General features: G+C 47.0%; 1 protein-coding gene across 1 annotated transcript in view; it reads left to right on the top strand.

Annotated features, from left to right (window-relative positions):
* Positions 1-8,092, top strand: part of LOC112266754 (sodium channel subunit beta-2-like) — a 17,537-nt gene extending 9,445 nt beyond the window's left edge. Inside the window, exons 2-5 of the mRNA XM_024444527.2 lie at positions 3,824-3,990; positions 4,730-4,940; positions 6,472-6,667; positions 7,415-8,092. Of these exons, the coding sequence (XP_024300295.1) occupies positions 3,824-3,990; positions 4,730-4,940; positions 6,472-6,667; positions 7,415-7,442 (602 nt within the window). The 3' untranslated portion in view covers positions 7,443-8,092. The remainder of the gene's footprint in view (positions 1-3,823; positions 3,991-4,729; positions 4,941-6,471; positions 6,668-7,414) is intronic.
* Positions 8,093-17,548: the final 9,456 nt, after the last annotated feature.

Genomic DNA, 17,548 nt, shown 5'->3' with positions numbered 1-17,548 from the left:
TCAACTCATTGACTGTAGTACTCGAAAAACATTAGATCACTGCTACTCGCATTTGGCAAATCAGATCACAACCCCATTTTGCTCTTCCCTTCCTATAGGCGGAAACTCAAACAAGAAGTACCCGTGCTAAGGTCTAGTCAATGCTGGTCTGACCAATCGGAATCCATGCCTCAAGATGGCAAGGGGACCGGGAATATGGTTGAATACAAACAGTGAAGTTATTCCCTCCGTAAGGCAATCAAACAGGCAAAATGCCAGTATAGAGACAAAGTGTCACAATTCAACGGTTCAGAGAAGAGACGTATGTGGCAGTCTACAGACAATCACGGATTACAAAGGGAAAGCCAGCCATATCGCGGACAATGACGTCTTAATCCCAGACAAGCTAAACACCGTCTTTGCCCGTTTTGAGGATAACCTAGTGCCCGCTCCCAAGGACTGTTGGCTCTCATTCTCCGTGGCCGACTTGAGTCAGACATTAAAGCGTGTTAACCCTCGCAGGGCTGACTGCCTGATGGCATCCCTAGCCGCGTCCTCAGAGCATGTGAAAACCAGCTGGCTGGAGTGTTTACAGGCATATTCAATCTATCATTTGGTAAATCCGACCACAAATCTATCCTCCTGATTCCTGCTTACAAGCAAAAATGAAAGCAGGAAGCACCAGTGACTCGGTCTATAAAAAATGGTCAGATGAAGCAGATACTAAACTACAGGAACGTTTTTCTGGCACAGACTGGAATCTGTTCCGGGATTATTCCATCACTGGCTTTATCAATAAGTGCATTGAGGACATCGTCCCGACAGTGACTGTATGTACATACTCCAACCAGAAGCCATGAATTACAGGCAACATTCGCACTGAGCTAAAAGGTAGATCTGCTGCTTTCAAGGTGCGGCAACACATCTGCACAGTGCTCCTCAACACTGGAGCCCCCCAGGGGTGCGTGCTCAGTCTGCTCCTGTACTCCCTGATGCCCAGGCACGACTCCAACACCATCATTAAGTTTGCAGACAACACAACAGTGTTAGGTAGGCCTGATCACCGACAACGACGAGAAAGCCTATAGGGAGGAGGTCAGAGACCTGGCCAGGTGGTGCCAGAATAACAACCTATCCCTCAACGTAACCAAAACTAAGGAGATGATTGTGAACTACAGGAAAAGGAGGACCGAGCACGCCCCCATTCTCATCGACGGGACTGTCGTGGAGCAGGTTGAGAGCTTCAAGTTCATTGGTGTCCATATCACCAACAAACTAGAATGGTCCAAACACACCAAGACAGTTCTGAAGAGGGCACGACAAAGCCTATTCCACCTCAGGCAACTAAAAAGATTTGCCATGGATCCTCAGATCCTCAACAGGTTCTACAGCTGCAACATCGAGAGCATCCTGACAGGTTGCATTACTGCCTGGTACGACAATTGCTTGGCCTCCGACCGCAAGGCACTACAGAGGGATGTGCGTACGGCCCAGTACATTGCTGGGGCTAAGATGCCATCCAGGGCCTCTACACCAGGCGGTGTAAGAGGAAGGCCCTAACAATTGTCACAGACCCCAGCCACCCCAGTCATAGACTATTCTCTCTACTTCCGCATGGAAAGTGGTACCGGAATGCCATGTCTAGGACAAAAAGGCTTCTCAACAGTTTTTACCCCCAAGCATTACAATTCCTGAACAGGTAATCAAATGGCTACCCGGACTATTTGCATTGTGTACCCCCCCAACCCCTCTTTTATGCAGCTGCTACTCTCTGTTTATCATATATGCATAGTCACTATAACCATATCTACATGTACATACTACCTCAATCAGCCCGACTAACCAGTGTCTGTATGTAGCCTCGCTACTGTTATAGCCTCGCCACTGTATATAGCCTCGTTACTGTTATTTTTCACTGTCTTTTTACTGTTGTTTTTATTTCTTTACTTACCTATTGTTCACCTAATACTTTTTTTGCACTGTTGGTTAGAGCCTGTAAGTAAGCATTTCACTGTAAGGTCTACCTACACCTGGTGTATTCGGTGCACGTGACAAATCAACTTTTATTTGATTTAATTTAGTAGGCCTGATGACCAACAATGATGAAACAGCCTACAGGGAGGACGTGCGGGCACTGACGGAGTGGTGCCAGGGAAATCTCCCTCAACGTCAACAAAACGAAAGAGCTGATCATGGACTTCAGAAAACAGCAGAGGGAGCACGGTTACAGTAATTTCTGTTAATGCATGTATTAATTACAGTAATTTCTGTTAATGCATGTATTAATTACAGTAATTTTCCACGTCCACCACTAATAAGCCCATCTTCTCAGTAATCTTTTCTTCACATCACACGATGTAAACAAAGTCTGTTTTTTTCCCATTGTGAATGATAGTTCCTCAGTATTTGAAAACTCTTTCCAACACTCCTGTCCTCGATCACCAAGCCTTGATCGGAAATGCAAAGTATCATGAGCGGATGATCCCATTGGAAACGTTATAAAAATCGCTGTCTGTCCCAAGCTCACTGGCGTGGGAAACTCTGAGAGTCTGGAAGGGGCTAGTTGATACAATGCTACAAGTTCGCAAGCGACAGCTTATTGCCGGACCCAGTTGATGATTTGATACATTTTTGCACTATCAATAGCTCAAGTCAAAGGGAGGCAGAGTAGAGAGATGAATGCTAATTTCTTTAGCCGCCAATGGACCACAGTGTATCAACGTGTCCATATGGCCTTAGTTTAATTTCTACTTTTATATTTTTATAATTTGACTTCAGATTTTTATGACTAACCCTGTGACAATGATTTGAAATGCTGAGCTGAGGTTCTCAGTAATATTTTCTTTACCTCACACATTGTAAACAAAGCCAGTTTTTTTCAGTTTATTTGAAAAATCTTTCCAACGCAAGCAAGCGGGTGCACACATAGGAGGACCCGTGAAAAAATGTGCCCACCTATGGATATCAAAGGTCCTTCCAACCTATTCGTTCTGGTGCCTGCCCAGCACACACACAACACACACAAACACACACAGAAACAAACAGACGTGCTAATGTTCACACTAATACTGTGCATTGTCATCATAAGCAGTACACAGACACAGCACTATAGGCACACACAGGTATACAGCACAGTTCTGCCTCAATGCCTCAATGAGTTATGTATTCAGGAGATTCAGCCAGACTCGTTTTTGGCAGCTTTAGCCAATGCTCATGCATAAGCCATCGCCGCAACAAAACGCCAATCCGCAAACAATGATTTCCATCATACCTATGAGTGAAACAATTTACAGGGCAGAATAACCGGGTAGAATTCCTCTGTGCCTATACAGCTGAACCATTGCTTCAAACGGCTGTTCAAAATGCTGTCTAAGCGTTCGTTCACATGCTCCTTACGGTATGGTTCAGGGCAATGCGGAGGAAGTGCAAGGTGTGTCTGGAGCTGCGTTAGGAGTAACCTGGAGAGGGAGTGAGTCACTGTGTGCATACCGTAGATGTTGCTACGGTTCTGGTTCTGTGCAGCGCAATGCCTCCCAGGTTGTGAGGACAACTAGCGTCCAGAACACTACTGCTAAAGCATTATTCTAATACTGCTATCACCGTCTGCTAATGGTGGTCACTTTACAGAGGATTTCGCTGACAAAAAATGAACCCTTTGAAATACGCACCGTAGCCGGTTGTTTATGTGACGATCACCATACATATGTGTGTAATCGGAATGCTCTTTCTCCTGAATGAACTCACTCCTTCCTGCGGAACAGCAAACAATCAACACCCATACTTCCATGTGTAGCCGATCTGTGTGTTTCTTAACCAATCCCCTCCTTCTCCCTCCTTCCCCCAGCCTGCCCTGCGTCCAGTATGGATGTGCTGGTCCATAACCGCATCAACGTCCTGAACGGCACCATGGTGAAGATCCAGTGCATCTTCACCTCCTGCTACAAGGTGGACGTCAACAAGTTTGCCATGAACTGGACCTACCAGGAGAACACCAACGAGACTGAGGAGATGGTGAGAGACCAGACCGTGTGTCTGCCCTTGTCTTGTGTCAATGTCCGGCAGATGCACAGTTTCCATTTCAGGACACCTTCAAGTCTCAGATTGACTCAAGGAAGGTGAGGACTGGCTCAAGGAGGGGTAAGATGTAAGGCTAAAATGGACACCATACGCCTGGCTCTTTCTTCACTCTGCCATGATATACAGTAAGACTAATCTTTTTTCTTTTGCATTCTCCATCCTCCTTACGTTTCCGGTGTCATCTCCCACTCCTCTCTCTCTCTCCTGTCTCCGATCTGCTTTTTTAAAAGCCATGCTTTCTCCAACTATTTCGACGTCTTTCATTTGACTTTTATTTATTTAGCCAGGATAGTCTACAGTTGTAGGATCTTAATTTGTTCAGCATTGCCGTAGCAAAATAATCCTGCCGCAACAGGTTTTTTACCGTTAGGCCCATAATGTTGCTTCATCAGTGGTTAGGCTATGAGCTGGACAAAATTAGACTGCAGTACATGAAAAGTGCAATACTGTTAATATAACCGTGTATTATTGCGGGTTTTCAGTGAATGTATGTCAATCTCGAAGCTCATCTGGATTTCCTGCAGTGCAGGAAAATTCTCAACAACAACAAGAGTGAAGAAATGAAGATCCTACATCTGTTCTCAGTAATAATTGCCACTGTTTTCAATAACAACGACATGTTTCCTGTCTATCTTTCTGCTAATCACTCTCTTCTTCCTCCTCTCTCCTCCAGTTCATGACCTATAAGAAGGGGATGATGCCCATGCGGACAGACCGGTTCAGTGACCGGGTGCAGTTTGTGGGTAACCTGGAAAAGAACGACTTGTCCATCACCCTCTCTGATGTCCAGCTGTCGGACGAGGGAGTCTATAACTGCTACGTCCGTAACCCCCCTGACCGCATCCAGGGCCACGGAATCATCAACATGTTTGTCGTCACAGAACGTAAGGGCAGGTGGCAAGGCAGGGAGCAAGGCAGGGAGCAGGAAGAGGGACAGGGGGCAAGGCAAGGAGCAAGAAGAAGGGGACAGGGGGCAAGGCAAGGAGCAAGAAGAGGGACAGGGGGCAAGGCAAGAGCAAGAAGAGGGACAGGGGGCAAGGCAAGGAGCAAGAAGAGGGACAGGGGGCAAGGCAAGGAGCAAGAAGAGGGACAGGGGGGCAAGCAAGCAGAAGAGGGACAGGGGGCAAGGCAGGGAGCAAGAAGAGGGACAGGGGGCAAGGCAGGGAGGGGGCAAGGCAGGGGGGACAGGGGGCAAGGCAGGGAGCAGGAAGAGGGACAGGGGGCAAGGCAAGGAGCAAGGGGCACAAGAAGAGGGACAGGGGCAAGGCAGGGAGCAAGGCAGGGGGCAAGGAAGAGGGACAGGGGGCAGGCAAGAGCAAGAGGGACAGGGGGCAAGGCAGGGAGCAAGAGGGACAGGGGGCAAGGCAGGGCAAGAAGAGGGACAGGGGGCAAGGCAGGGAGCAAGAGGGACAGGGGGCAAGGCAAGGAGCAAGAAGAGGGACAGGGGGCAAGGCAGGGAGGAGGGACAGGGGGCAAGGCAAGGAGCAAGAGGGACAGGGGGCAAGGCAGGGAGCAAGAGGGACAGGGGCAAGGCAGGGACAGGGGGCAAGGCAAGGCAGGGAGCAAGAAAGAAGAGGGACAGGGGGCAAGGCAGGGAGCAAGAAGAGGGACAGGGGGGCAAGGAGCAAGAAGAGGGACAAGGCAGGGGGCAAGGCAGGGAGCAAGAGGGACAGGGGGCAAGGCAGGAGCAAGAAGAGGGACAGGGGCAAGGCAGGGAGCAAGAGGGAAGAGGGACAGGGGGCAAGGCAGGGAGCAAGGGGGGGCAGGGAGCAAGGGGGCAAGGCAAGGAGCAGGGGGACAGGGGGCAAGGCAGGGAGGGACAGGGGGCAAGGCAGGGAGCAGGAAGAGGGACAGGGGGCAAGGCAGGGAGCAGGAAGAGGGACAGGGGACAAGGCAAGGGGGAGCAGAAGAGGGACAGGGGGCAAGGCAGGGAGCAGGCAGAGGGACAGGGGGCAAGGCGGGGAGCAAGAAGAGGGACAGGGGGCAAGGACAAGGGGGGGGCAAGGCAGGGAGCAAGAAGGGGACAGGGGGCAAGGGGGAAAAGGTGGGGAGCAGGAAGAAGGGGACATGGGGCAAGGCAGGGAGCAGGAAGAGGGACAGGGGGCAAGGCGGGGAGCAGGAAGAGGGACAGGGGGCAAGGCAGGGAGCAGGAAGAGGGGGAGGGGGCAAGGCGGGGAGCAGGAAGAGGGACAGGGGGGCAAGGCAGGGGCAGGAAGAGGGACAGGGGGCAGGGAGCAGGAAGAGGGACAGGGGGCAAGTTACTTTGCTGTTGCTTCCCGAGTCTGAAAATACATGATCTAAGTGATTGATTTTTTTGTTGTGTCCTCACACTGGTTAAATCAGCCCTTTGCCAACTGTACACTCTATTTACAAAACTATCTCACCTCCTTCCCTCTCCTCCTCCCCCCCCCACAGTGCCACCCCCGCGGGACTCGACAATAGCGGTGGCGATCGGGGCATCAGTCGGCGGTGCGCTGGCTCTGCTCATCCTGTCCATGGTGGTGGTGAAGTGTATAAGGCGTCACAAGAAACAGGAGCTCATCTCTGACGAGCAGAAGATGGAGGAAGAGGGCAAGCTGGATGCAGAGGGGGGCACCGAGGAGGGAACCAAGTGAGAACCGCCCTTTTGTTGAAGTTCTCTTGAAGTTATGTCTTCTTCTTTAGCCGTCCTATGTCTTCCTCGATACCTCTACAGATGTAGGATCTTGATTTGAGCCAGTTTGCTGCCGCATGAAAATAATTCTGCAGCAACAGGAAATGGGAAGTTGGACATTCTTCTGGAGTTTTACATATCTATAAGGGAAAATCAAGTTTGACATTTCTAAGTGGAAATTACAGAATTCGGTTTTGAGTGACTCGTATCTAACCTGTTTCCCACACTAACTCCATGAGAGATCCAACCCTGCCTGTTTCTGCACAGTAGCTATTGCTGTGTTTGCGTTGTGGCCCTAGCCAATGTGGTGTGGTGATGGGTGTGTGTGGTGCAGTCTGTGTTTGGTGTATGGGATTGTACAAGTTAGTCCCCGACTTTTCCCCCTGGTCCTACAGTGGGATGTAAATAATGTACAACAACAATAGCATGGAAATCAGATTTTAAAAAACAAGTCCGGTTGGCTAGACAACCAGTGCCTACTTTAGAAAGCACTGACCTAGACGTTTAAACCATCTTGTCTCCTACCCTCACGTGACTTTATTCTGTGGGACATATCTTCAGTGTGTTGATCTTAGGGGTGCTGTTTCCTTGTATATGTTCAATAGCTGGATGTGATGTACTATATGTACTGTATCGCTGAGCTCATATATATCTCTGCTCTCTTCTTTCCCTGCCCCTCTGTTTCCGATGAACCATAACCTCCAGGAAAGCATTCCTGCCTGAAGATGTATAGCGACCCTTCCTTGAATCCTTGTCCAGCATCTGCCTCACCCCACGCCCCCTCCTTCCCTCCCCTTGTCCAGCCAAACAAAATTGCTGTTGTGTGAAGCCCCAGCCGCCAGCCACGCCACCCACGCCACCCCTGCCTTTGTCTTCAGTCGGCCATCTTATCTTCTCTCTGCTTTGACAAGAAGCCACAAAAGGCGGAGGAGGCTAGTGGACGGCAGCCTCCAAACGTCATCCTCTTTCCCCTTTTTCCTCGCTTCTAGTCTCTCTTAAAATACAGACGTAGGACATGTGAAGTGCAATGCAGGACATTTAAAATGTGTACTGTATTTGAGGTTTAAAAAGGGTTCTGAAGTAATTTACACTTGGACATTTGTAATTTACACTTGGACATTTTAGACCTGATTTTCCCTTACGAAAAATGTATCAACTCCTAGAGAAATATCAATTCATTATGATCCACATAAAAATTAACATGTCCTGTCGCTGCAGGATTATTTTCCTACTGTAGCAAACTGGCACAAATTAAAACAGCCGTGATTACTGGGAAAGATCCCGCTCTCTCCATCTCTCTCTCTCTCTCGCTCTCTCCCTCCTTCTCTCTCTCTCTCTCTCTACCTCTCTCCCTCTCTCTCTCCCTCTCTCTTGCTCTCTTGCTCTCTCTCTCTCTCTCTCTCTCTCTCTCTCTCTCTCTCTCTCTCTCTCTCCCTCTCTCTTGCTCTCTCTCTCTCGCTCTCTGACTCTCTCTCTCTCTTTTTCCTGCTCTATCACATTACTTAGCGATGGCTGGGGCAAAAAAAGTTCCCTGTTTTTTTTTCTGACAGCTAGTGTGTGTCCAAAATGACAACCGTTCTGTGTGCGAATGGTATGGAGGGATTGTTTCTGTCTGTGTGTATTCGTTTTTTTATGTACAAGGGTATAAGCTTGTGAATGACCTTCAGATGTCACTGCGGGCAGTGTGGGTGTATACACGTGTGTGAATATGCGTTTGAGTGTCCTTAGAGTGTTTGAAGCCAGGGATGATTCTATCAGTCGCCAACCCTTCTGAACCTTTGTTTCACCTCCAATATGATATTTTATCCTGTGTTGCTTCCTCATACTAAGTTACTACTGCATCATATATTAGCATGATATTTTTTTGCACACATTATGACGGGCACAATTCTGCCTACTATGATGGATGGATCATTAATCTGTTGGTCTTTGATGATATTGTAATACACATTGCGCAAAAAGCCCAATCCCCAAATGATGTATCCCCTTTTGTCCGCCTGCAGTAAATCCTTGACACTCAAGTGAGCACGCAGACACATTGACTATACGCGAACCAACACGTAAGCTTCGACCACCACATACAAGCCACGTAGCTGTTTTGCACATCAGAAGTCCACACAAAGAGGCCTACACATACACACAAGCTGAGCACTTTCAGGGAAAACAGGGAAAAAAAAGTAAGATAAGAGAAACATTTCTATACAGATACATATATTTCTAAGTTTTGTCCTAATACCAAGTTGTACTCTAGAGGTGTGCTTTGATTGCTGTCGCTAATTCAGGTGTGGTCCTCGCCGTCTTCAACGGTCAATGTTCAAATGTATGGGACCTCTCTCCGCTGAGGTAATTGATCTGGAATGTTCTTCGGACGTGACATATTTAGCTGAGTGAGTATTGCACTTGGTTGTGATTGTATTTGGGAGACAACGTGAGATGTAATTGCTATACAATCAATCATTCCACGTTCCACCCATTGCGTTTCAAACTACCTTCAGAGACGTAGGGCTTTAATTACATTATCATGAGAGCGTGATCATGTATGCAAGTCTGTGAAGGATCACAAAAAAGTATCCAAAAGGACAGGTGAACGTTGGAATTGCGAAACAACATCACAACCGCAAATTGAGTGACATTATTTACTGTAGACAATGTTTGTAATATGTCGTCTTCATTTGCTCCTTGTGTCTAAAAGTCTTGGCTTTGTATTATTTTTTTTCAACAGACATTGTTGGGGGAGCAGACAGGCTATGGGAGTGTAACAGTAGTTATATGACTGGGTGCCTCTGCTACTGTCTGATGTGGTTTAAAGGGCTAAAGCCAGGGGCCACGCTGATTCTGTGCCCAGGAGTGCCCTACCTCATCTGGAGATAGTCTCTGCCTGTCTCTGCCTGTCATTGGCTGTCATTGGCTGTCTCTGCCTGTCATTGGCTGTCATTGGCTGTCTCTGCCTGTCATTGGCTGTCTTTGGCTGTCATTGGCTGTCTCTGCCTGTCATTGGCTGTCATTGACTGTCTCTGCCTGTCATTGGCTGTCATTGGCTGTCTCTGCCTGTCATTGGCTGTCTTTGGCCTGTCATTGGCTGTCATTGGCTGTCTCTGCCTGTCATTGGCTGTCATTGGCTGTCTCTGCCTGTCATTGGCTGTCTCTGCCTATCATTGGCTGCCTTTACGTTATTCACTGCCAAAGCATGTTTTCTCTTCTACTTTTTATTTGTCTCCTCAGATCTCCTAGCCGTTCTAGTTTTAGATTTCTCTTGGGTCGAGTTTTGTACTTTGACATTGTTGAACTTTGTACCACGCAGTCATGTGACTTGTACTTTATGCCATGACGTGGTGGTTGTTCTAGCTGTGGAAACTGTTGTAGCCATCATTGCTTGGTCTTTGGGAAGTTGGCCTGAGATTGAGGAGCTCACATCTGAACGATCATTAATTAAACAGTGGAAGGTCAATGCTGATCTCTACCTGTAGGGCGTACACGCTAGACTTACTTAATGGCTAATGTAAATGAATTCAACTTATGTGCAATTGCGAGTGTGGTGTGTAAATCGTTATGTAGGGAGTCTGAGACATCAGCTGGAATCAGGGTGAGAAATGAGTCTGGAAAGCTTGTTGCCACAACCAGAGGGCACAACTAAGTCACAATCCGACTTAATTATCCAAAGCAACCTCAAGAATTACAAATAATAATAATTTATATTGTACTGTAATTTTATGCACGAACACACACATCGACACACACTGCTACCGACGGCTAGGGGACAAAGCAATACATGTAGCCCGATGAAACAAACATCACCTCCGTTTCCCCTGTCACTCACTCTGATGTCTCCGCTGGACTCCTGAATGCCGGGATAGCTAGCCGGGATAGTCCCAGAGTTTTGCGTTCTGACTGTCTGTCTCCGTGTGGTCATGCATGTTTTTGCTGCAGTTGTTCCTCTGTGACGCATGTTTCTAACCAGGCCCCTCTCGCACCGAACACCAGAAATGCTTGTCTCTAATAATGAGCTGTATTCATTATTGTATTTTGAAATAAAAAATGAGCATAGAAATATTATAGTGTGCCTTTTTATTGTCAGCAATTGTTTTACGAACCCCTGACAAATGAGCTCTAAAACGTCCCCGTGGAATTACTGCCGGTGAGAAGGGGTGATTAATGATAGCAGGTGAAGTGTGGAGGCTCTGAGGCTGGGTTATGGCCGATGCACCAGTGTGCTGTCTGTAGCTACTACCGTTAGACAGCACTGTAGCAACATCCAAAGACTTAATCTTGCTGGATAGAGAGACAAAAACAGCAACTCAAGCTGCAGATAGGTTCTCTCTCTCTCTCTCTCTCTCTCTCTCTCTCTCTCTCTCTCTCTCTCTCTCTCTCGCTCTACACTTCCTTTTTTTCTCTCCCTCTGGCTGTCTGAAAGTGAGACAAATAGAGAGAGGAAAGTCAGCTTTTCTGCTGGAGCCTGGAGAAGAAGAGAGGGGGGGGGTGAGGGAGAGAGGATGGATATGTAACACATGTAGTGCAGGTATCTGGGTCTCAGTGGGAGGGTTCTTAATAAATGGGCCTGGCAGGGGTTAAGATAACAGCAAGGCCAAAAGATCACTGCAGAGTGTGTCGCGGTTAAGCCAACAGAGGGGTCTCCAGCACAGACAGGACTGAAGTTGACACACACATGCAAATTAATGCTCACACACTCAGTTATAGACACACACACTCCGTTTCACAGGTTAAATCCTACTCAGACGTGCTTGGTCAAAAATGCAGCAGCTGCTGTCCAGTGTCAGCAATTAGGTATAGCGCTAGTCAGTTAGGTGTGTGTGTGTGTGTGGGGTGTGTGTGTGTGTGTTTGTGTGCGTGTGTGTGTGTGTGTGTGTGTGTGTGTGTGTGTGTGTGTGTGTGTGTGTGTGTGTGTGTGTGTGTGTGTGTGTGTGTGTGTGTGTGTGTGTGTGTGTGTGTGTGTGTGTGGAAGGAGAGGGAGCTGCCAACACTAAAAGTATTTTGCCATGAGTGCACTACTTGAATCAGTCAAAACTTCTAAATAGCTGTCAGTAAATCTGGTCTCAGAATATAGAATTAGGAAGAGCCTAGCCAAGCTACATTATTCATTCATTTCTCTATTGGGATCTTAACTGCATTACATAACAAACAATACAACTAATTCCTCCAGCTCTCCAGTCCTCAGCTCTTAAGTCATCAGCCCATTGGAGTTATTCTCGCTTTCTCTTTCCTCCGCTCCCTTAAAACACCTCTCAATTCCGGGAAATCCTGATCAAAAGAAATAAAGCTTATCTGAAATCGGACTCCATCTCTAAAATCTATATTTAGTTCCCGGTTGTCATGCGGATTATAAAAGACATTCCTCAGCAGAACTGGGTCTGATGAGAGCCACATATTGAATAATTAGCCCAATGGTGAGTTAAAATTATTGTTTTCACAAACTGACAAATATACTGTATGCACTTTTTGGTCTCAGACAAAAGTACTATTTCTGTGAAAGGTTAGATAGAATAGTTTCAAAACCACTCTTGATGAATATTAATAACATGGAGCATCACTAAATGTAAACAAATTTGAAACAAAATTAAATAGTTATGAACTTACCCAAACATGCAACAACATGACGGTTGTTTCTCAGTGCTAAACAAGATTGGTCTTATTTACTTGGAAAACTCCATGTTGTGGCCTATTGATAGGTTCAGCTCCGTTGTGCATAACTCTGGTTTGTCCATTCACTATTGACCATGAAAATAGCCAACCCCACATGAGTCCTTGCCTCCTCTTTCCCAGAGTACCAAGGTTTTGGGCAAGTCTGAGGAAGCCTCCCTAGAGAACATGGTGGTGGATGCTGGAACTCTGTCGGGCTGAGGATACATCCCTGCTGGACCCCAGCCATTTAACACAGTCATCTGACTGCAAAACCAGCAACCAGGACTTCCAAACACCTCAGAGTGATACTGTTAACTGCTTTAAAACAAACACATCAGTGTTTCTTTACTTGTCTACTTGTCTATTTTGACGATTGTGGTGTTGTCAAATTTTTAGTGGGTTAGCCATCAATGCACTTAATAACTTACCCATCACAAGCATAAAAGCTTGACTCCGCCATGACGACATGACGACAATTAATGGTAAATCCTGTCTTGCAAAAAAAGTTGTCTACAGAGGACTCCCCAAAATGCATTGTGTCCATGCAAAGATTGCGGCCAATTGTAACGGATCATGTCCATCAGAAAAACAAGCTGTGACTCTTACAGCCCAGATGTTTTAATTTAGTGCCGTACCAAGATAGACAAAACATGTTGATCCTGGCATCAATCAGGCACCAATCAGATTTGTACGTCATTCAAATCATCGGATGTTTGGGTCAATGTTTGTCCCAAAAAATGTCATCGGAAAACATTTTTCACGCTGACGTCTTACAGTAGCCTATCAAAATCATGGGGTTATTGAATCTCTGACATACTGTACTCCATTTCCTTATAACCGTCATACTGACTCCAACTTCTAAATACACCAACGAGAACACCGCAGTCCATCTCACTGAACAGTACATTTGCGAAGCTCTTAGCAGACATACACTTCAGTCTCACTTGAGACCCGGTTTTCAATTATGGATGCCACAAACAGAGGTTATTGGCTGAATGTAGTTTGCGTACACTATAGTAATAGCACTCCGTGCAAACTCTTACTCTCCCACATAGAAGCACACCACACAGTGCTGAAAATGAAGACACTGAAGTTATCGTGGAGCCGTCACCTGAGAGGATTCAGTTTACAATTGCTTACCGAATACAGACGAATTTCCAAGTTGAATGTATCGTGTATTTTACGACAACGATTCTTAAAATATTGTAGACGGTGTAGCAAACCACACTTGTTCTGAATTATAGATTTGTTTGTTGTTGTTGCCTCACTCACGACATGATGCTGCAGTAAACTGCAGTAAAACGAGGCATGCCTCCATCAGAACTTACAGGTACACACAGTATTAGTTCTTACACAATGATGTCACTGCCAGCCATTACACAAGAACATATCATTTGGACAAACTACCTCCTCAACCTGTCGCTATTTTATTTTACTCCACACGTACAGCAATCCCCCATACACACACACGTTGGATTACCATCCCCCGATGCAAAACACTGAACATACACGAGGATAACTATAATTAGGTATGTGTGGCCACAACCTTTCACCAGAGCCCCGACGTAGCGGTTCAAACCTTCAGACAGGACGGTCACTCACCTTGTCACGGCCACCGTGGCAAAGAAATAAAACCGACTCACTGTCAACAGATGACTCCTCACACGCAAAACAACGAGTGAAAGAAGGAACAAAAATGAGAACTTGCGGGCCCACCCTATCCCCATCCCTGTCCTCGCATGTAGGCCTTGCTCTGAGCACTGTACCTTCACCGGGTTGCTACGAGCAAGAGAGAGTGTGTGTGATAGAGAGAGTGTGTGTGATAGAGAGAGCGTGTGTGATAGAGAGAGCGTGGGGGAGAAGCGGAGGGAGGGAGGTGAGGGAGGGAGGGAGGCTCTGTCCTCCATGCCTTTCTTTGTCTCGTTGAGTTCTTACTGGGATGGCTAAGGTCACATTCTTACATCTCAGGTAGATGAGGCTCGAGGCACCATTTTACTGTCTCAAAGGGAGGGGATACAGTGAAGGCAGAGACCCAAAGGGAAGGAATGATAGAACGAGAGAGACTAAGGCGAGTGAATGCTAGGTCAGTGCTGAGCATTCTGTATGAGTAAATGTCTCTGAAGACTTTTCCCTCGTCTGTCTCCCCTCCAGCTGTCTTCCAATGCTGTCCTCCCTCGCTTCCCCTCCCCTCCCCTCTCCTCCCCTCTGCATCCCTCTACTGCCCAACCCTCCTCTACTCTCTCACGCTGCCAAAGTGCTGCTTCATCATGCTCCCCTCAGTTGCAGAAGCACAGGGAAACGGTCACTTTCTTGTCCCTCCCACCACTTCATGTTGTTCCGTTTGTAGATTTACAGACAGTACTTTCACAGGATCGCTATGGTTCCCTCTCCTCAGCACCCATAGCTCTCCTTTTTGGTCTGTCTTCAGGTGAGGGGGGGTATCTCTGGGCGTTTCTTTCTCGTACTCCATAGGGCTCCCTTGTGTGCTTCAGAAATCCAAATTCTCTGTTTGTTCCGTTTAAGTGCAGCGACAGCGCTCAGTGAGTTCAGAACCCCGTGTAGTCGGCGTTGTTTTGCTTGCTGCTAGTCATGAGCGCTATAGCTACTAGGGCATGTATCACCCACTGTAACCACTCTCTTCACTGTCCGTTCCCCCAAATATCCTCTTTTCATTTATACTCTATCCCCCTTCCACCCTCCCCGCCACACGCCATGGTCTCACCTATCCCGTCCGACTCCCCTCCCTCCTTCTCTTCCTCTCTCCCCTATCCCATCTCTCTCTCAGTTGCTAGCAGTCACACCCGCACTACTTCCTCGGCCCAGCCTCATACTGCAGAGTACATTATGGGAATTGCTTTCTTGCCCCCCCTCACCCCCCCACCCCTGTTCCTCAACTAACACACATAATGCTGCAATATGTATCCCAAGGTCACATCTTCCTGAACTCAGAAGGACTGCATGTGTGTTTGTGTCGGTGTGTATGCGTGCGTGTGTGCGTGCGTGTTGGCTTTGTCTACATGCACGTGTGCACGTATGATTTATGTGTGTGTGGTGGGAAGGTGCCGAATCCTAAATCTATCCAAACCGCCTGGAACATGTCACTTCTCCAGCACTGTAAACTGCCTCAGTGACGGCGTCAATATCAAACCACTCATACAGCTCCTCACGGCCGTTGTCAGCTAAAACAATTACATTATGGTGAATGAGGTGGTTTTATTAGAACGGAACAATGAATAATTCAAGTCGATGATCCACTGGAATGTGGAGAGCATTGAAGTGTTTCCACGATATATAATTCAATTAACACACACACACACAGTTATATGAATTATTGCTGTGATTCTGCTCTGTTATTGGACTGTGCCTGGCAAGGTTTTTCCTATATATTAATAATAGAAATATTGATTTACAAAAAAAGGATGGAGTCACCTTCCCCCGGAGACCCCTGCATTGCGTGCCGCACACACATGCACGAACGCATACACGCAAGCACACTCACAAACGCACACACACTTTCCCTGCCAGGGTGACAGCTGTTCTCAGTTCAAGGTTGACATCATGTTGAATGACAAGCATAAATCACCTCATATAGAACAGCTCTCACACACACACACACACACACACACACACACACGTTTACACATTCAAGAGCATTGGTTGGAAGGACTGAATTGGAGTGTACAGATTGGGAGTGTCTTTATCAAAGTTCCGATGTTCGGCTACAATATTGCTTAATATTTAGCATTTTTCTTAGTATCCTCATTTACATAACCATTGACCCTTGCCCCTTGCCCCTCTGGATTCTGTCACGTGAACCCTCATAGGTCAATTACAGTGACACTTATTAGGGGGTCTGTGTACCTCTCACCTTGCAGCACCCCTCATCTCCACACCCCTCTCACACCCCTACACACCAACATAGTTCCCCCCAGGCATCAAGCGCCCACCGCCTTGGGAATGGGTCACCCGACACCTACTCCCACTCAACCGGTGACAGGGGGTGGAGGCCACGCTTTCAGGGCCCTCAATCATATGGGTGCTAGGGTGGGGGTGGGGGTGTGAGAGAGGCAGAGAGTGAGGCGTGGTCAGTCAAGTTCAAAGCAAAATGTACAGGACATTCTGTATGTGCACACAGGAATCAATCACCGTGATTGTGATTACGATAGCCTTTCTTTGAACTTTGGTTATTTTAGTGGTATTTTCAGATTTTCGTCATTATTTGGAGAGTTTGTTGATAGAGTGAAACGCATTTGTGATAAAGTACGATCAATGTTGCTGCAGAAACAGCAGATGCGACAGAGATGTTTTAGCAGTGCTATAAAGACCCATACAATCTGAACGTGTATCAATGACGGCATGTTACTATGCATGCACGCGCATCAAATATCTGGCGTGGCATCTGATCTGGCAGTCGACCTCAATGACTTCACTGGTTACAACCTGTGTTGTAGCAATCCCTCGGATTTTAATCTCCCTGAGAGAAAAAATGAACTGTCCTTGTTTGAAATCCAACTGGATTGAACATGAACTGATGGAACGGTACAAGGAATTAGACGAGTCATGGAGACAAGACATGGCAAATCTGACCATAATTCTGACCATATTTCTAGATTTAGCTTACAAGCTAAATCTAAAGCAGGAAGTACCAGTGACTCACTCAATATGGAAGTGGTTAGATGATGCAGATGCTACGCTACAGGACTGTTTTGTTAGTCCAGACTGGAATACATTTCAGAATTCATCCAATGGCATTGAGGAGTATTCTACCTCATTCACCGGCTTCATCAATAAGTGCATCGATGATGTCATCCCCACAGTGACCATATGTACATTTCCCAACCAGAAACCATGGATTACAGGCAACATCTGCACCCAGCTAAAGGCTAGAGTTGCCGCTTTCAAGGAGTGGGACACTAATCCACACGTCTATAAGAATTTCCGATATGCCCTCTTATGAACAATCAAACAGTCTAAGCGTCAATACAGGACTAAGATTGAATCATACTACACCAGCTTTGATGCTGGTTGGATGTGGCAGGGGTTGAAATATATTACGGACTACAAAGGGAAACCCGGCCGCGAGCTGCCCGGTGACGCGAGCCTAACAGACGAGTTAAATGCCTTTTATGCTCGCTTCGAGGCAAGCAACACTTAAGCATGCATGAGAGCACCAGCTGTTACAGACGACTGTGTGCTTACACT

The sequence above is a fragment of the Oncorhynchus tshawytscha genome, linkage group LG14 (assembly GCF_018296145.1).
Source record: "Oncorhynchus tshawytscha isolate Ot180627B linkage group LG14, Otsh_v2.0, whole genome shotgun sequence".
NCBI lineage: Eukaryota > Metazoa > Chordata > Actinopteri > Salmoniformes > Salmonidae > Oncorhynchus > Oncorhynchus tshawytscha.
This window is presented reverse-complemented; position numbering and strand designations above follow the sequence as displayed.